This window comes from Ovis canadensis, chromosome 20 (assembly GCF_042477335.2).
Source record: "Ovis canadensis isolate MfBH-ARS-UI-01 breed Bighorn chromosome 20, ARS-UI_OviCan_v2, whole genome shotgun sequence".
NCBI lineage: Eukaryota > Metazoa > Chordata > Mammalia > Artiodactyla > Bovidae > Ovis > Ovis canadensis.
The window spans coordinates 39891432-39911951 of record NC_091264.1 but is presented as its reverse complement, the minus strand read 5'-3'; the positions used below and the strand labels follow the sequence as shown (position 1 = coordinate 39911951).

At 44.9% G+C, this 20520-nt stretch overlaps 1 protein-coding gene across 1 annotated transcript; it reads left to right on the top strand.

Annotated features, from left to right (window-relative positions):
- The first annotated feature begins 1923 nt into the window (after positions 1-1923).
- LOC138425232 (glutathione S-transferase A1) lies at positions 1924-16948 on the top strand. Its single transcript, XM_069562851.1, has 7 exons — positions 1924-2288; positions 8955-9067; positions 11510-11561; positions 12331-12463; positions 14415-14556; positions 15781-15912; positions 16735-16948. The coding sequence occupies exons 2-7, from the start codon at positions 8981-8983 to the stop codon at positions 16855-16857; spliced, it is 669 nt and encodes a 222-aa protein (XP_069418952.1). The 5' UTR covers positions 1924-2288; positions 8955-8980; the 3' UTR covers positions 16858-16948.
- Positions 16949-20520: the final 3572 nt, after the last annotated feature.

Sequence of the window (20520 nt, the reverse complement as noted above, 5' to 3'; positions counted from 1 at the left end):
TGGTCATCACAGCTCTGCTGCAAGAGGCTCTGTGGGGCCCTGCACAGGGGCCTCACCCCCATTTGACAGGTTCCCCCAGATCAGATCTCTATGACACAGGTGACGTGTGTGAATTTGATACGAATGAATATATATACGTCATTTCCCCTGGCCTCTGAAGGAGCCAGGGAGCCTGGAATGGGAGTGATTGTGGCTTCAGTCACATGTGGGGCCTGCTGTGAACACTCCCCAGGAAACCTGGCCTTCAGAGTATCGGATTCTCTTCTTGCTGGAGTGAGCTGCCCGCCTCACCCTCACCCCGGAACCCCCAGGTGAAGGGGTGGGGCCAGAGAGACAGACACATGGGGGTCCCCGACTGCCCTTCCCCCTGCTCTGGTCTGTTCTCCACTGATCAAAAATTATCAAAATATTTTTCTAAAAAGCAAACCTGATAATCACCACCCTGTTTTACCTCCCTCAGCGACTCCTGCTGCCCACGGGGTGCCCTCCTCCCTTCCCTCCTCACCTCCTGAGTGCCAGTCCCATCACACAAGACGTGTGGGGGTGGCCTGCTCCCTGCCTGGGCACCTTTGTTCCCTCCCAGGCCAGCTCCACCCCGGTGGCCAAACTGAGCTCTGTGCTCCCTGGGGAGACCTGGACGCACCTCTTTGCTTCCCCCAGAGCCCAGTAAACCTCCTGAAGGCCACTGGCTTCCCTCAGCATCTGTGAGTTCCTGATGGGGGCCCAGCCCTGTGTAATCCCAGGGCTCCACCATGAATGGTTGTACCTCCACACACACCTCCATGGCCCAGGGGTCTGGGCTGTGGGAATGCCTCACAGTCCCCGCCCACTCTCATCTGCCTGACAGCTCTATTCATTCAGCCACGTCTTCAAGACCAAGATGTTCATATCACTCCAATGCTATGGACAGACCTTGCTCTGATCCTAATGCAAATAAACCAACTGCACATAAGTCTGTATGAGACACTGGGAAAATTAGAATGCTGAACATTTAATCAAATGAATGAACTTTAAGTATAAAAGATATAAATTATAGTAGGATGGATGCCGTCATTAGTTGTGTAGGATTTGCTGCACAGTAATCCTGTGCTCTGGGGAAGTAAACAGGTCTGTGTGTTGGTTTTCTACAGTTGCTACAATTGCTACTACAATTGGGGGCTTAAAATAACATGATGAATTCTCTCACACTTTTGAAGGCCTGAAGCCAAAGTTAAGATACTGCATTGCCTCTGGACACTCTTGGGAGAAGTCTTCGCTGCCTCTTCCAGCTTCTGGTGGCTTTTTGCATCCTTCCTTTCCATGACCCATGGCCACATCACTTCCATCTCTGCCTCCATCTTCACATCACCCATATGTGTGTGTCTGTGTATTTTCTCTTTTGCTGTAAGCACGCTTGTTGTTGGGTTTGGGCCGATCTATATAATTCAGGATAGTCTCACCTCAGGTTCCTTAATTGCATATACAAAGACTCTTTCTCCAAATTCTGTCCCATCCAGAGGTTTCAGGTATTTAGACATGGACATTTTTTTCTTTTGGAGACCATCATCGTGGCTCAGATTGTAGAGAATTCACCTGTAACTCTCTACAGGAGATTCAGTTTCAATCCCTGGGTCAGGAAGATCCCCTGGAGGATGGAATTGCAACCCTCTCCAGTATTTTTGCCTTGAAAACCCCAGGGACAGAAGAGCCTGGAAGGTACAGTCCATAGAGTAGCAAAGAGTTGGACACGACTAAGCATGAGCCCGTGTCATACAATGTTTCGGACGTACTTATAGGAAAAAATTACTTATTAAGTGTCTGAAGTTCATATCTAATTGGGTGCCCTATATTTATCTGCCACTCAGGGTGAAGAGTATGGCAGAGGTCCATGTGAGCCTTCATGACCACAGCCCCTTGGTGTCCCCACAGTAGATTTTATCATCTGCTTTAGTGCCCATTTCCAATTCATGAAAGCCAATTCAAGACAAGTTAGTTTTCTCCAAAGGCCATCCTTCATTGACTGGCAAGAGGATACAATCAACTTGAAATAGTGTGTTTAATCTTTAATAGCTGATCTTGAAAATAAGTTATTAACAGGGTGTATCCTGATAAGAGGACAACTTGCCTTTTTCTTTTTTAATCTAGTGTAGAACCAGGGGCCCTGAATATCACGGGAGTGGCTTTTCCTTAACAGGACTCTGCCCCTTCCAGAGAGGAGGAGTCAGCCCGTCAACTGTAACAAGAGCTTATAAACACCAGTGAACTTGGCACTGAGGTGCTGAGCAAAGTGGGAGACAGACTTTCGTAAGGTAAGTGCTGATTCTGCATGTCTGTATAATGTTTCCTTAGCACAAGAAAAACTGTTTCATGCTCAAGCTTGCTGTGGTTAGGGGACATTTAAGTTGTTTAGTCAATTGCTGTTGGATACAGAAATGTAAAAGTGAAGAACGTAGAAAACTAAGCATGAGAATTTAGATCTGAGAAAAATTAATGATAGGAGGGGAAAAGAGGATGGCAGAATTTTAGACAATCACAGAGTGTGACCAGTACGAGAGGGGAGAGCAGGTGTTTATGCTAAAGCTGCCTGCTCCGTAGACACAGTCAACACACAGCAGGTGTGACTTGCAATGCGGTAATACTATGTGGACTTGGAAACTCAAAATTAAGATTTAACTATAAGAGGAATGACTAAGTGACTGCCAGCAACACTGGATTTTAACTCAGTCTTTGCTGTGACTAGCCAGCTGGCAAGTCCCCCTCTGTCTGTATTGGAGCTCAAGCAATTCATAGGAAACCTAGAAATTGGCTAGAACAGGGTTTATCAACCTTGGCCCTATTGACATTTCAAGCTGGGTAATTTTTTACTGTGGGGACCTGTCCTGTATATTCTCTTTTTGGTGTTGTTGTTTTAGTTAAAAATATTTGCTATAGAAATGTGCATTGAATTAGGCTTAAGGAATGTACTTAACAACAGTGTTGACATATACATTGATATTTCTTAAAATTTGCAAAGTTGACGCCTCTTAGATACTTGCAGTGATAGTTTAAAAGTTTTAAGAGAAACTGTCACTTCATCAATATGGATGACACAATGGAGATTAATAATGTCACTTCCCCTTTCACTCTGTACTTGTAGAAAGAGCACAGGCTGTGGGGGAGGTTCCTTCCTCATGCCGTGACCGCCTGGAAAGTAGACTAGAAGATAAACGTGGCGACAGCAGAATCACTGTATTTTACAAAATAGCTTGTCCTGGAAGATTGCATAGTTTAGTAGTCAGCTGCATCAATCATAGATGTCTCCAACTAAATACCCAATAAATGTGCCTGTTAAGATAAAAGGGCTGTAGGGTGAATTGAGAAAGCAGCGATGACATATATACGCCATCACGTGTAAAATGGGCAACAGTGGGAAGCTGCTACATAGGGAGCCCAGCCTGGCGCTCTGTGACCACATAAGGGGGGCGGGATGGGAGTGGGGAGGGAGGCTCACGAGGGAGGGGATATATATATATATTATATATATATAATTGTGACTGATTCCAGTTGTTGTACAGCAGAAACCAACATAATATTGTGAAGCAATTATCTTCCAACTAAAAAATTTTTTATATTAAATTTAAAAAGACCACAGGATTGATGGAAAAAGCTGGATAGAGTGCAGACTGAGGAGTAATGAACCATCAGACGCACAGGGGAGGCAGCCCCACCACCCCCAACATCAGAGACACCTCTGGTCTCTCCCCAATTATGTGGCACCCTTCCACCTAGTTTTAATAACCAACAGTGTCCTCAGGCGTTGCCAAACGTCCTCTGGGCTGGGGGAGCAAAATCAGCCCCAGTTAAGAATCACTGGTTCATATGACTTTTCAGACTCCTAAACACAGGAAGTCTGGGTGTGAAAACTAGGTAATACAGGAGCAGAGAATTAACTTTCAAAAGTAAAGAAATTCACCTGACTGGAAGGTACAAGTCATTCGAATCAGAATGCAGGAGTGAACCATGCTCTGTTACCAGTATTGCTATTGGGGTAAAGCAAAAGCCTGAGGCAGGAGAGGTTCAGTGAGATCCGGTGAAGGTCCTAGAGTTGTCCAGGGCATGGCAATTCACAGGGGAAATAAGGTACCTAAGTCTGAAAAGAGAAGATGCTGAGACTGGGATGAGAAGAAGTACTGTGCAAGATGCTACAGAGAGCAACGTTTCGATGGGGATGAGGTTTGACCCCATGAGAGTCAGTGGCTTGGAGGCTGAGATGCTATGACGCTGGGGCCAACCGGGGCAGGCGGGCAGCACCCTCTGCTTTCTCAGCCTGCAGCCTCTGCCCTTGTTCTCACTTGCTTCGCTGAGAGAATCACGGTCCTTGGCGTGGAACCAATTCAAGTGAAATCATTGCAGGGCTCTTTGTGTGCTGTCAGTTGTCAACAAACCTGTTTTTCAGACTAGATTTCAACCCCATCCATGGCAGGGACCACATCAGATTCCTCTTGCGTTCCCCACCAGCCATCATTTCTTAGTGCAGGCAACTGCTCAATGAGTGTTAGTTGAGGAGGTTTGAAGGAAACTTGTTGAGAAGGAAATCCATGGACAGGTCAACCAGAAAGAAGATGCTGAAGAAAGATCAGTGAAGGGACAGGAGGGTGGAGAGAAGGGTACTGAGTGGGAGCCCCTGCACTCCTGCTATAGAAAGGGGTGGGCTTCCCATTGCCATGGCTGGAACCCATTCAAAGGGCCTGGGTAGGGGGGCAGAAGATTCCAGAGTCCAGATCAGGGAGTGAGTGGGAGGGGAAAGGCCTGGGGGATCGGCAGGTGGGGTGCATGTTTCAGGGGCAGAACCAGGGATCCACTTCAGTCTTAGGGTTTCAAAAGACTGTGCCAGATTTTGCTGAACCTTAGCCAAAAACTTCCTGTAATCCAGGTAAACTAGTCAGTGAGCATCACTGATACTTCACACAAGACAAATAAAAAGAGAACCAGTATATCAAGTAGTTGACAGAATCTGGATATATATAAAATCCTGTTCCTACTAGAGCTATAGGGGCTGAATCGCCTTAGCACAGCAGAGCATAGCATGAGAGCTGGAAGTTAAGAGGGAGATAGCAGATAGACAGACACACAGACAGAAGCCTCACGTGCTCCCCAGTGTGCTCACTCACCCGTCTCCCAGGAACTGGGAGCAGGACGGAAGCTGGATTTGCTGCTCCCTGTTATGAAGTTTTTATGCCTTATCTAACTGAATTTCCTCAACAGCCCTCACTAGTAGACATGGCTGTATTTCAAAAGAGAACACTGAGGTACAGAGATTAAACAACTCGCCTGGGTTTATTTATCTTTTAAGGAAAGGAGTTGGGCTTTGTTTCTGAGACTTTCTCTCTGCTAAAAAACACTGTCATTAGGAGCCCCCTCCCACCTACTCCGTGAGATACAACTCCTTTAGTTCACACTGGAATTATCCCAAGACACATTCCTTTTCAGAGAATATAAGCCCACGTCCTTATGAAGGTCAAATATAGTTATACTAGTGCTCAGGATACTCACAGTAAGTCTCTAAGGTCTGGGGTAAAGTAAGTTATGTTTTTATCCATTTTTCCTTATATCAAGCCCCTAAGAATCAGCTAACAGAATTAACGTTGCCTTCTCTCCCATTGAACTGTTACTTGGCCAAAGGATTCTGAATGGGGAACAAACTAATATCGAGGGTCTCAGAGAGCAGCAGAGGGGAACATAAGCATTACCTGGTTGTGGGGGGAGCCCCAGACCAGAATTCAGAATATCCCTTCAAAGGACTCCAGTCCTCACATAGCTCTTTGAATTTCAATTTCCTCTTCCCGACAATATAATACTAGAAGCTGTTTCCGGGGTTGTCCTGAGGGTGGACACACTTGCTAGACAGTGAGTGTGAATCGGGAACACACGTGTGTGACTGATGGCAAGTCACTGAATCTCTCTAGTTCTCGTTTTCTGGGAGCCAGGAAGTTTATATCACGTTTGCCCCAGGCTTCAAAAGGTGAAGAAAGCTACTTATAAGAAAGATATGATGAAGTATTGTATAAGTTAAAACTTCATTTCCCTTAGTAATGTGATCCTTGGTCACTGGATAAGGGAGCTTAGTGTGAGGAGGATCTGTGACCTCCACTTCACAGCGACACCTTTCTCAGAATTCTGCTGAATCACAGCTCCTCCGTTGTCCACGATAAGTACAATATATACAATCTCCAACTTCAAGATGGACAAGTTAATTATGTTTCTAAGGGATCCTTTATTTTGCAAAGCTTAGACCATTGATCTCACATTAATAATGTGGATATGTAAATAAAAAAGTAAACCAAAACTAAATAAATTTTTTAAAATGTGGATTTTGAAAACATTTTGTTATTTAAAATTCAAGTTTGCATACTTTATCTGCTAAAGAGAAGTATATTTTTGTCCCGAACTCCTCAACAAAAAGTTGCAAGATTTTAATGTTTCCTAAACAGAGCTGGGATGTGGATAGAAAACGCAGCTGTTTCTTCCTATGTTCTGGCTTTGGGTTCCTACTTATAGTAAGTCCTGTATGTTTCTATTCACTCCCATGAGAGAACAATTGGTTTGGTCACAATGTTTGAGTTTTCCTGTAACATCTTACAGAAAAACCCAAAAGAACTTTTTGGCCAACCCAACAATTTCTGTCCATTGTTGGAGCCTTTGAGTTTCATTCTCTGGTTCCCTGCTATGTCCACTCCACACACAGGCTGCTGAAGTCTAGGGGCTTTCAAACTTCACTGACCTGAAAAGAGCCAAGTATCTCTTACCAATGCCATGACCAAATGCGTGTGCCCACGTGCTTTCTTCTACCTGAACATACAATGCACGCATAGCTGAAACGAAAAACTCATGAAACAATGCTTTATTTTAAAAACTGGAAAATTTCACAGTCCGCTGAAAGATTGTCATGCCTATTTTGAAAAATGTCATTATGAAAAATGAAGCCAAGACTTGGGTTCATATAGAAATGGGTTTGAATCCCAAGTTTGCCACCTACTTTGTGCAAGTTACCCTAGAAATCTCAGTATCCCCAACTTCAAAATGAGAGCAATGGCAACTTCATAGCAGGTGACTCTTGTAGGGTTAAATGAAGACAAATTTGTGAGAATGCGCAGTGCATGACAGACATAGGACAAATGTCAGTTCCACCTAGACTGTACAGTTAATGTAGTAACATCCCTTTCTCTAGATACAAAATGTACGAATAGAGATAAAATATGCAGTTCCAAGAAAATGGAAGTATTTGGCATCCTGTATCTGTGGAAAGAATCGGGATCTTTCGAACAACGGTTAAGCAAACTTAAGCAAACTGAGCTCTAATTTCAGCTTTTGAACAAGTGCAGCATTATAGCCAATGAGCTGAACATGGACTCTGTCTCCTCCTCCTCCTCCTTCTCCTCCTCCTCCTGTCTGTGAAGTCCTCTGGCTCCAAGGCCCCCCCTTCCCAGGCTCCCAGGGCCTACATATGCGTGGGTTCCTGCCCTGCCCTGGTTTTAATCCTGGGTGTGGATTTCCATGAATGTTATTTAAGCTCTGAGGTCCATTTCATTAACTGAAGAATGGAGATAATTATTTCATGGGATTCTTGTGAGGATTAAAGATATAATGTATTCAAAGCGGTCAGCATTCAGTTCAGTTCAGTCGCTCAGTTGTGTTCGACTCTTTGTGACCCCATGGACTGCAGTACACCAGGATTCCTTGTCCATCACCAAATCCCAGACCCTACTCAAACTCATGTTCATCGCGTTGGTGATGCCATCCAGCCATCCCATCCTGGGTCATCCCCTTCTCCTCCCGCTTGCAATCTTTCCCAGTATCAGAGTCTTTCCCAATGAGTCGGTTCTTCGCATCAGGTGGCCAAAGTATTGGAGCTTCAGCTTCAGCATCAGTCCTTCCAATGAATATTCAGGACTGATTTCCTTTAGGATGGACTTGTTGGACATCCTTGCTGTCCAAGGGACTCTCAAGAGTCTTTTCCAACATCACAGTTCAAAAGTATCAATTCTTCAGTGCTCAGTTTTCTTTATGGTCCAACTCTCACATCCATATATGACCACTGGAAAAACCAGCCTTGACTAGATGGACTTTTGTTGGTAAAGTAATGTCTCTGCTTTTTAACATGCTGTTTAGGTTGGTCATAGCTTTTCTTCCAAGGAGCAAGCATCTTTTTATTTCATGGCTGCAATCACCATCTGCAGTGATTTTGGAGACCCAAAAATAAAGTCTTTCACTTTCCATTGTTTCCCCACCTATTGGCCATGAAGTGATGGGACTGGATTCCATGATATTAGTTTTCTGAATATTGAGCTTTAAGCCAACTTTTTCACTCTCCTCTTTCACTTTCATCAAGAGGATCTTTAGTTCTTTTTGGCTTTCAGCCATAAGGGTGGTGTCATCTGCATAGGTGAGGTTACTGATATTTTTCCCGGCAATCTGATACCAGCTTGTGCTTCATCCAGCCTGGGATTTCACATGATGTACTGTTTATATAAGTTAAATAAGCAGGGTGACAATATGCAGGCTTGACGATTTGGAACCAGTCTGTTTTTCCATGTCCAGTTCTAACTGTTGCTTCCTGACCTGCATACAGATTTCTCAGGAGACAGGTAGCATTGGGGCAGGAATATTAGGAGTTTTGCAATAAATACTAGTTCTCTAATCTTTTTCCTCCCTGACACCGACCCATGCATCCATATCACAGACTCACCTCTTAGCCTGCCAAAAAAATCAGATTTTACCCAGCATAGACTGGACAATGGTTTGGTGGAATTTCCCACAGGTGGCTGTTGAGAGTGGGAATTTGGGCTAAGCAAGACGTTCCAGGGACTCTTCCAATTGCCCTGAGGGAGGCCGACTTTTCAGCATAGCTGGTGCTGTTCAGCCATGTATCATAAAGGCGTTAGCTTCTATGCTTTTATTCTTTGTTAATTCATTGATGCATTTGTTGGTTCATTAAGGGCTACAGGAATCAAGAGACTGCACCATGGCAGGGAAGCCCATTCTTCACTATTTCAATGGACGCGGCAGAATGGAGTGCATTCGGTGGCTCCTGGCTGCGGCTGGAGTGGAGGTAGGTTTCATCTCCAGTTGGATCGAAATTGACCGTGGGTGCCTAGTCAGTCACTCAGTCGTGTCCAACTCGTTTCGCTCCCATAGGCCAGAGCCTGCCAGGCTCCTCTGTCCCTGAGATTCTTCAGACAAGAATACTGGAGTGGGTTTCCATTTCCTACTCCAGGGAAACTGACCATATCAAACTACTTTTCTCACAGAGGAGATTTTCCTTATTAAATGATCTGCTAAGAATTTTGCTTTAAAAACATTTATTAGGTATTAGATTAAGAGATTTTCATTGATATTTCTTCTTCTCAAGGACAATAGAAAACAATAGAAAATAAATTTGTGTTTTTATTTGTTTTTGGCTGCGAGGCTTGCAGGATTTTAATTCTCTGACCAGAGATCAAAAGCAGGCCCACAACAGTGAAAGCCCATCTCTTAACCACTGAACTGTCAGAAAATTTCCTGAATTTTGATTTTTAAAACTGTAAAATATTTATTACATTCATGCAACAATTAGAAATATGAATATTAAATGTCAATTTATATTAATAATTATTGTTACTATGTCAGGCATTTTAATGTATTGTGGTCAGTTTTAAAATAAGTTTAGTGAACTAGTAATATACCATGAAGTATTTAAAGATGAAATATATAATATCTGGGATTTGTTTCAAATTATTACCAGGGACAGGGGGGTAGGCATATGGATGTCTTGGGATTGGGTTGAGCCGATAATTACTGAAGCTGGTGGAAATTTACAAGGAGCATCATTGTATTTTTTATTTTGTGCATGCCACGAATTTCCATAATAAAAGACAAAAATATACATATTAGAAGATAAATGTAATTAAAGTTAAAACATAAGCCAGAAATATAGAGCAATGCAGATTGTAGCAAACTGCCTGTTGGATTTAATGCGTTCCCTCAGCAATGAATTTGTTGGGCACCTTGAAGTGCCAGGTTTCGTGCCAGGTCCTAGACATACATGAATCGTCAAGACCGACACAGTCCCTACCCTCACTTGCACTCTAGCGAGGATGCTCACATGTATGCGGGTGATTAGAAGAGGAGTGGGAGCACCTGGGAGGATACCGAAGACTTCAGTGTAAAAACTCCATAGTCTCAGTAGTAAATGGATAGGCTTCTGTGCAACTCTGCTGAGTGCTGCCCTCTAGAGGTGTCACTCAGAAAAGCACTTCTCAGCCCAGGTCAGAGGGAGCCAGCAACTCTGTGAGGGTTTCCTGGGGAGGGAGTCATGGGCAAAATTCAGAGATCTGGTCCCTCAGCGGAGACCAGTAAAGGAGGACTTCAGGTGAGGTGGCGTCCTGCAAAGGGAACCTCTAGTGTGCTCCCTTAGCTTCCTGAAACATGTTTACCTAAGCCTCAGATTATACTTTCTCAATTGCTTCAGGAATGCAGGGCAATTTAGCTTGGTCCGTTTTCAAGTTTGTAAAGAAACAAGTACACAGAAAATTCCAACACTGCCATTCCAGGTGGTTTCATTTCTATAAATCAACAACCAACATTTTTCCCTGCGGTTCAGCCTTGGGGTTCAAGGATGTGTTCAGAGTCCCTGGGCGGGATGAGTTCAGCACAGGACGGTGAAGAAGGGGCAGACGATGAGAGCATCCAGGCTTCCTCTTGTCCAGCCCAGCCTGAAGGAGGAGGGTGTGGGGCTCGACTGACCAAAGAACGTTGGAATTCTGGGTTCTCTGGGCCCAGAGCCTGATCCTCACAACCCCATTCATCTCCATCAGTTTCACAAGAAACAGCTGACCAGCCAGCCCCTTCTCACAATGACTACCCATCTGTCACCTCTCAGGGTTGTCTTGAACTGGGTGCTTTATAAATTGTTGCCCACACACTCACTATCTGTATGGTCTCACCCTATGGGATCATGTCAATCCATAATAAACTAGTCCACTGAGTCAGTTAGAAATCCCCAATTCTCAATTTTCACAATCAAGACCCTTGTTTACAATAAAAAGTTGAATGGAGGGAGGTAATATATAGTAGAGGACCCCAGTGGCAGCCTCTAAGGGAGTCAATGGCCCCATGGATACCCCATGCTAGGGGACACCCCAAAATCCTATCCTGATCTCACAGGGAGAGAAAGGCTTTCCAGGTACATTAAAACTCCATAACTAGAACTTCCCAGTCCCTTCCCTCCAGTGATATTCCCCTCCCCCCATATCATTACCTAATCACTGAGAGAGGTGGGGACAGGGGAGAGGTGAATTAACCTGCAAAATAGGCAGTTACTTGCTGCAACCCATGCTTTTATCTTGGTGGCTCTAATCTAAATCTCCAAATGGCCTTGATCACTGTCCTCTGTGCACCTGCCAAACTTGGAAATCCTACAGTGTCCACAGTGGGCACCAGACACAGGCCATGCAAGTTCAGCAATGCTATGGAATAAAGTAACAAAAACTTATCAATTCTTTCTGCTTTTCAGTTTGAAGAGAAATTTATAGAAAAACCAGAAGACTTGGATAAGTTAAAAAATGGTAAGCCCAGGAACTAAATTCCTCTGATGGGAGTATCCAGTAGAAATCTTAAGTTGAGCTTTCAACAACACCAACGTGCTGTGTGTGTGTGGTGGGAGTGGAGTTAGTAGGGCAGGAGAAATATGGTTAAAGGTAAGAGGTAGGTCTCCCTGAAAATGTCTTGCAACTCACTCGGAACTAGGAAGGGCTGGAACTCAAGTGTTTGTTAAAGGAGCCAGCCCCAGTGCCTGTGAATGCTCTCTCTGTGCTTCTCTGCCTTTCTGCATGGTGAGTGACCACACAGTGCTCCCACCTAAGGTTAGGAAAAGGTGAAGATCTGAGAAAAGAGGGGAGAAACGGGCCCAGAAGTTGCTGTGAGTCCAGGTTTGGCAAAGTAAGATCCTAGCAATAATGTAGACTCGGTGAGCAGAGAAAGGGCAAACTCTCTCAAAACATGTCTTATGTGTTCTGAGACTTTCTCTGGAACTTCCATTAAATGGCCTCTGGTTGGCATACTTGTTGCAGCCTCTTCCAGCTTCTTTCTAAAACATACATGAAGACAAATTAGCACAGATTTACAAGGGATCGCCCATATGTCTGAATGGGAAATAAAAAGATAAATGAAACGATAGGATAGAAAGTAAAAGGCAAACAAAATGCCATCCAGCTTAAGCCTACCAGGTCATTTTAGTGTTTCACTTTGTATCTTCAGTTATTTCAGCAAACATTTGTTCATCTTAAAAGGGTGCAACATATTAAACATTTCACCCTTCTTTTTTTCTTTCAAAAGATGGGAGTTTGATGTTCCAGCAAGTGCCAATGGTTGAAATTGATGGGATGAAGCTGGTGCAGACCAGAGCCATTCTCAACTACATTGCCACCAAATACAACCTCTACGGGAAAGACATGAAGGAGAGAGCCCTGTACGGTAGTTTTTAGTTTTATCATCACAACTAATAGTAACAACTTAGGTCCTTCCCAGACTGAGCAGGATCAAGGCAAGGCATCATGACCAACAGGATGGTATAAGCCTTGTGGGGCATCACTGAGTCCAGTACCGCAAAGACCTATGAGTATGAGGGAAGAATAAATAAACGTGGAGTGAAATCAACTGCCTATGGAAGAGGACACCATCCACAGATATAGCACAGTGACATGGCTTCCAAACATGGATGGTCTGTGAAGCAGAGGGTGGTAGAACCAAGACTCCAGGGGTTCAGGCTTGTTTGAACTGGACACCCACCAACAGCCAGAGACAAGGGACAAAGCATCTGAGTGTCTAGAAGATAAAGCTTAGAAAGGGCAGGATCTAAAGGAGTTGGTTCTTGAATTCCAAAAATTCTAAGAATGATGACCAGGAACTTAATTTATTAACCCTTTACATGGACTGGCCACTAGACAAGGATTAGCAGAGGTTGAGCTCAATATGGTAAGGTTACATCAAGCATTTCAACATAGTTTTAGTCAGCTAGATTTTTCAGTACAACTATATCCTGGGGGTGAGGGGTATTCTCTCTGTTGTGATGGGACTACATGCTGCTGCTGCTGCTGCGTTGGTTCAGTTGTGTCCAACTCTGTGCGACCCTATAGACAGCAGCCCACCAGGCTCCCCCGTCCCTGGGATTCTCCAGGCAAGAACACTGGAGTGGGTTGCCATTTCCTTCTCCAATGAATGAAACTGAAAAGTGAAAGTGATGTCGCTCAGTTGTGTCCAACTCTTTGCGACCCCATGGACTGCAGCCTATTAGGCTCCTCCGTCCATGGGATTTTCAAGGCAAGAGTACTGGAGTGGGGTGCCATTGCCTTCTCCGGGGACTACATGATTGAAATTAAAATCTTATAAGGAACTTCCCAGGTGGCATTAACATTAAAGAACTTGCTAGCAATGCAGGAGACATAAGAAACCTGGGTTTGATCCCTAGGTCAGGAAGATCCCCTGGAGGAGGGCATGGAACCCATGCTAGTATTCTTGCCTGGAAAATAATCCCATGGACAGAGGAGCCTGGTGGGCTATAGTCCTCCGAGTCACAGTCAGTCAGTCATATCTGAAGCGACTTAGCACTCAAGGAACTACTGCAGTTACTCTAAAAGTCAAACATAGAGTTACCATATGACTCAGCAATTCCTTTCAAGAGGATTAAAAACACTCCCACACTAAAATTTATACTCAGAATTTCATAGCAGTGTTGTTCATAATCAATAATTGGAATCGACAAAAATGTCCATTAACTGATGAATAAAAGAACAAAAGTTGGTACATCCATACAGTAGGATATTATTTGGACATGAGAAAGGATGAAAGGTACAATCTTGAGAAATTCAAACAAAACCAGAGTCTCGCAATAGTATGTGGAGAGAGTTATGGAACCAGGTTCTATGGGAAATGACTGGAGAAAGTGCTGGTGTTGGCATTCTAAATGGACCTGGTGTTCTAACAGGATGAGAGAGGAAGAGGGATGTGACTGGGACTGAGGTGCCAGGACTCTGTCTGGACATGACTGAGGTGGTACTAATGCATCACACCAACCATGCTCAGACCACGTCATGGCAGAGATGGCACACCCAGGTGTGGTCCCAGTGGTTACCTGCACTGATTCCACCCGATTCTCTCATGCCTGTGACTATGGATGGGCCACTGATATGCTCTGTCCCTATATTTGGTCATGTGTATAACAAAAAGATTACACATATGTTTACCTTGATGGCTTGTTCTAGAAGGCTAAAATTAATTTTAAAAAACAAAGCTAAATCACTGGTGTAGAAAAATGCACCCAATGGAGGAGAATTACTTTGCTACCTCTCAATGTCTCATTCTTACCCATTCCAAAACCTAAGGCAGAGACATTTGACAATTTGCTTACTTTATCTTTTCAGGATTGATATGTATTCAGAGGGTGTGGCAGATTTGGGTGAAATGATCATGCATTTGCCACTGTGCCCACCTGCTGAAAAAGACGCCAAGCTGACCCTAATCCGAGAAAAGACAACAAACCGTTATCTCCCTGCATTTGAAAATGTAAGTGGACTTTTCAGCATTTTTGGCAATGAGGTCAGAGGACGAAGAAAAATAGCGCCTGGCTTGGCAGGGGCATTAACCTTCACCTCTGTGAGCCTTTCTAAATACTAATGTAGTACTCTGAGTCTCAGGGCACTTTATAAAAATTGAATGTGTAGAAGAATTGCACTAGTTTTACCCAAGTTATAATTTTTCAGCCAAATTTCTATTTACTCAAACCCAATCTGGAATTCTCTGCTCAATGAATTTCATGGTTATACTTAGAGCTTGGGCTATGGAAGCTCTGAGAGCCACACTGGAGCCTGGGGTAAATGGATCCTCAGAACACGGTGCAGGGGCCTTGATTCAAGAAGAGCATGATGTCAGCAATACATCAGAAAATATTCTGGTGTCCTGTGTAGGGAGACATGAGACCAGCGGCCCGTCAGGAGAATGTGGTAGTGTTTTGGGGATGATTGACATGTATCTAGATAGATATGGGGGCAGTGGGATGGAGAGAAAGAGAGGGAAAATTGTTCAGGAAAAAGTAATCTAGATATTTTGGGACATGACTCTCAGACTTTTGAAGAAAGTGAAATAAAATCAGTGAAGTAGTGTTCCATCATTATGCCTAGTATGTATTTTTCCATCATTATGCCTAGTATGTATTTTAGTTTTTTCTGTGTGAACGTTTCATGATCAAAACTACCTGAAATCAGGCTCAACTTAAAGCATGAACCACCCACCCCCTCAGAAAAAGAGATTGTAAGACCAGGAAATGAGAGCAAAAGAGATGAGAAGGAATACAGAGTCTGCATGAGTTTGCTCAGGGTGGTAGAAGGCTGTCATGAAGATGGAGACACTGCCCAAGGATGAGGGAGAGAAGGACAGAGAGAGATGGATGAAGGGTCACGTTGCGGAGTTCAGGGCTGCACACTTGAGGGTGTGCAGTCCACAAAAACACGGTGCAGACGGTGCTAAGGCCTTGGCCCCGTGGAAGAAGAAGTAAGGCAGCCACAGCGAGGAGGGAACAGGAAAAGGAAATGGTGGTCTGCCTTCCACTGGGGATGAGGAGGGAACAGCAAGAACCTGCCTGTCTCTGAGTTGGAGGGAGCAGAAGATCTAAGGTTCCCACCCGCCCAGCGAGGGGCAGAGGGGGACGTGGGGCTGGGTGAGGGGCAGGGGAGGGGCAGGGGTCCAGCCTGCCAGGACCTGTGTCCCTGATCTGTCCCCTCCATTCCCCAGGTGCTGAAGAGCCACGGACAAGACTACCTGGTGGGCAACAAGCTGAGCAGGGCTGACATCCACCTGGTTGAACTTCTCTACTATGTGGAAGAGCTGGACCCTAGCCTTTTGGCCAACTTCCCTCTGCTGAAGGTGAGCTCTCCCACGGCCCTGGGGGCCAGACACACCCCCACTCGGCATCTGCTCTCTGGACCCTGGGACTGGGGTGCTAGGGTCCCCATCCCTGTCCAGACCTGGCTGCCCCCCAGTTTCCTCAGTTCACTCCAAGGCCCTGGTCTGGAGAGTGGAAAGAATCTGTCAAGCCAAGGACATCGGAGGTGGACTCTGCCCCACAGAAAACGCCCTGCCTTTTACCAGGAGACAGACCCAGGGCTGGATCTCTCTTGGCCCCTCTTCCACTTCAGCCTCTGTCCTCATTTCCTCTTCTCTCCCCTCTGTCCCACGTGTGTCCCTCTTTTCCTGAGTCTGCCTGAGTGGGTTTCCCACCATCTCACTTCTTCCCCTCAGTTCCTGATCCTTCTCTCACACGTTGATTTCTCTCTCCCCGTTTCTCTCTCTGTGGGCAGATTGCCTCCGACTGACCTCACACACGACCTTTCATGTTTTCTGTCTTCGGTTCCAGCTCCGTGTCCTAGCTCTTCTTGTCTTGACATCTGGAGCCTTAATCTGTGCTGATATCTGACACACTCCTCTTTGTTACACTGCACTTGAGGGTGAACCCTTCAGGATTGGTGTGTGGGAAGATCTGGAAGCCGAATGGAGTGTTACACTAAGACCTCTCTGGGGAGAACACTTTTGGGCTGTCCCCTTCCTATCTCATGGGCCTCCTCCTGGTGCTGATGGATGGGCCTCAGCTGGCCCTTGTCTAGGAAGGTCTCAGAGTCCCTTCTGGCCTGCGCCAGTGACACGGCTGCTCTTTAGCTGCATTCTGAGCTGTGCTCTCATGCATTGCAGGCCCTAAAAGCCAGAGTCAGCAATCTCCCGGCGGTGAAGAAGTTTCTGCAGCCCGGCAGCCAGAGGAAGCCTCCCACGGACGAGAAAAAAATAGAAGAAGCCAGGAAGGTTTTCAAGTTTTAATAAAGCTGGCGGCTGGCGGGGCTGTCTGGGACAAATTTGAAATTTTCTAACAATGAAACAATAAAGCTCCTGTGAGCAGATTTACTTCCAATGTGTTCTTTTTCACTATGATCTCCTTCTCGCCTTCAAGGTTTGGAATTAAAAGACAAATAAGAACAAGAAACAGATTATATATTCCCTTAATATTTTGCAAGGATCATCCTATAACATCTGTCACATAGCCTATCAAAGAGAAAAATGTAACAGTTTATATCTGACAGTCAGGTTTTCTCAGGAAAGAGCTACCTTTCTGGGGTCATGACAGAAAGACATTTTGTTTACTTCTTTGAGAGATAATTTCCATCTGATAATAAAAATGTCTTTGCTTATGCATTTTTGAACAACTCTTTTGTCTACTGTGGGCCCTCCAGTGTTCTGGGAGGTGGGGAAATAATGAGAACCCAGTGGACCCAAACTCTGTGCTCAGGGGACCCTGCTGTGGCCGATGGTCATCACAGCTCTGCTGCAAGAGGCTCTGTGGGGCTCTGCACAAGGGCCTCACTGCATTTGACAAGGTCCCCAAGATCGGACCTCTATGACACAGGTGACGTGTGTGAATTTGATGTGAATGAATATATATGACGTCATTTCCCCTGGCCTCTCATGGAGCCAGGGAGCCTGGATTGGCTCTGGTCACATGTGGGGCCTTCTGTGAACACTCCCCAGGAAACCTGGCCTTCAGAGTCTCGGGTTCTCTTCTTCCTGGAGTGAGCTGCCCGCCTCACCCTCACCCCGGAACCCCCAGGTGAAGGGGCGGGGCCAGAGCTGACAGATACACGGGGTCCCTGACAGCCCTTCCCTCCCTGTGGTCTGTTCTCTACTGACATCAAAATATTTTTCTAAAATGCAAGACTGAGAATCACCACCCTGTTTTACCTCCCTCAGCGACTCCCGCTGCCCACGGGGTGCCCTCTTCCCTTCCCTCCTCACCTCCTGAGTGCCAGTCCCATCACACAAGATGTGTGGGGGTGGCCTGCTCCCTGCCTGGGCACCTTTGTTCCCTCCCAGGCCAGCTCCACCCCGGTGGCCAAACTGAGCTCTGTGCTCTCTGGGGAGACCTGGACGCACCTCTTTGCTTCCCCCAGAGCCCAGTAACCCCCCTGAAGGCCACTGGCTTCCCTCAGCATCTGTGAGTTCCTGATGGGGGCCCAGCCCTGTGTAATCCCAGGGCTCCACCATGAATGGTTGTACCTCCACACACTCCTCCATGGCCCAGGGGTCTGGGCTGTGGGAATGCCTCACAGTCCCCACCCACTCTCATCTGCTTGACAGCTCTATTCATTCAGCCACGTCTTCAAGACTAAGATGTTCATATTACTCCAATGCTATGGACAGACCTTGCTCTGATCCTAATGTAAATAAACCAACTGCACATAAGTCTTTATGAGACATTGGGAAAATTAGAATGCTGAACATTTAATGAAATGAATGAACTTTAATTATAAAAGATATAAATTATGAAATTTTAGTGTGATAGAATAGTGTGATTATGTTTAAAAAAAGAGTCCTTACCTCTTAGAGGTAAATTTAATAATCGTGGGATGGATGCCGTCATACGCTGTGTAGGATTTGCTGCACAGTAATCCTGTGCTCTGGGGAAGTAAACAGGTCTGTGTGTTGGTTTTCTACAATTGGGGGGCTTAAAACAACATGATGAATTCTCTCAATCTTTTGGAGGCCTGAAGCCAAAGTTAAGGTACTGCATTGCCTCTGGACACTCTTGGGAGAAGTCTTCCCTGCCTCTTCTGGATAGGGAGCCCTGGCGTGCTGCGATTCACGGGGTCGCAAAGAGTCAGACATAACTGAGCAACTGAACTGAACTGAACTTTCCACGACCCATGGCCACATCACTTCCATCTCTGCCTCCATCTTCACATCACCCATATGTGTGTGTGTGTGTGTATTTTCTCTTCTGCTGTAAGCACGCTTGTTGTTGGGTTTGGGCCTATCTATATAATCCAGGATAGTCTCACCTCAGGTTCCTTAATTGCATTTACAAAGACTCTTTCTCCAAACTCCGTCCCATCCAGAGGTTCCAGGTATTTAGACGTGGACATTTTTTTTCTTTTGGAGACCACTATCGTGGCTCAGATTGTAGAGAATTCACCTGTTATTTTCTGCAGGAGATCCAGTTTCAATCCCTGGGTCAGGAAGATCCCCTGGAGGATGGAATGGCAATCCACTCCAGTATTTTTGCCTTGAAAACCCCAGGGACAGAAGAGCCTGAAAGGTACAGTCCATAGGGTAGCAAAGAGTCGGGCACGACTAAGCATGAACCCATGTCATACAATGTTTCGGACGTACTTACATGAAAAAATTACTTATTATGTGTCTGAAGTTCATATCTGATTGGGTGCCCTATAAAGAGTATGGCAGAGGTCCATGTGAGCCTTCATGACCACAGCTCCTTGGTGTCCCCACAGTAGATTTTATCATCTGCTTTAGTGCCCATTTCCAATTCATGAAAGCCAATTCAAGACAAGTAAGTTTTCTCCAATGGCCATCCTTCATCGACTGGCAAGAGGATACAATCAACTTGAAATAGTGTGTTTAATCTTTAATTGTGGATCTTGAAAAGAGGTTATTAACAAGGTGTATCCTGATAAGAGGACAACTTGCCTTTTTCTTTTTTAATCTAGTGTAGAACCAGGGGCCCTGAATACCACGGGAGTGGCTTTTCCTTAACAGGACTCTGCCCCTTCCAGAGAGGAGGAGTCAGCCCGTCAACTGTAACAAGAGCTTATAAACACCAGTGAACTTGGCACTGAGGTGCTGAGCAAAGTGGGAGACAGACTTCTGTAAGGTAAATATTGATTTTGCATGTTTGTATAATGTTTCCTTAGCTCAAGAAAAACTGTTTCACGCTCCTATGTGCCTTCTTGCTGTGGTTGGGGGACATTCAAGTTGTTTAGTCAATTGCTGTTGGATACAGAAATGTAAAAGTGAAGAACGTAGAAAACTAAGCATGAGAATTTAGATCTGAGAAAAATTAATGATAGGAGGGGGAAAAAGTATGGCAGCTTTTTAGACGATCAGAGAGTGTGACCAGTACGAGAGGGGAGAGCAGGTGTTTATGCTAAAGTTGCCTGCTCCGTAGACACAGTCAACACACAGCAGGTGTGACTTGCAATGTGGTAATACTATGTGGACTTGGAAACTCAAAATTAAGATTTAACTATAAGAGGAATGACTAAGTGACTGCCAGAAAACTGGATTTTAACTCAGTCTTTGCTTTGACTAGCCAGATGGCAAGTCCCCCTCTGTCTCTCGTGGAGCTCAAGCAACTCATGGGAAACCTAGAAATTGGCTGGAGCAGGGTTTATCAACCTTAGCCCTACTGACATTTCAAGCTGGGTAATTCTTTGTTGCGGGGACCTGTCCTGTATAATGTCTTTTTTTTTTAAGTTAAAAATATTTTCTATTAAAAAAATTAAAATAAATTAAAAAATATTTGCTATAGAAATGTACATTGAATTAAGCTTAAGGAATGTACTTGACAACAGTGTTAACATATACATTGATATTTCTTCAAATTTCCAAACTTGACGCCTCTCAGATACTTGCAGTGATAGTCTGTTTAAAAGTTTTAAGAGAAACTGTCACTTCAATATGGATGACACAGTG

What these genes read in the sequence shown, in the direction of transcription:
- LOC138425232 (XM_069562851.1), top strand. Translation starts at nt 8,981, where the DNA reads ATGGCAGGGAAGCCCATTCTTCACTATTTCAATGGACGCGGCAGAATG. An exon ending in TGGCTGCGGCTGGAGTGGAG is followed by an intron (nt 9,068 to 11,509) that starts GTAGGTTTCATC and finishes TCTGCTTTTCAG; the next exon opens with TTTGAAGAGAAATTTATAGA. An exon ending in CTTGGATAAGTTAAAAAATG is followed by an intron (nt 11,562 to 12,330) that starts GTAAGCCCAGGA and finishes TTCTTTCAAAAG; the next exon opens with ATGGGAGTTTGATGTTCCAG.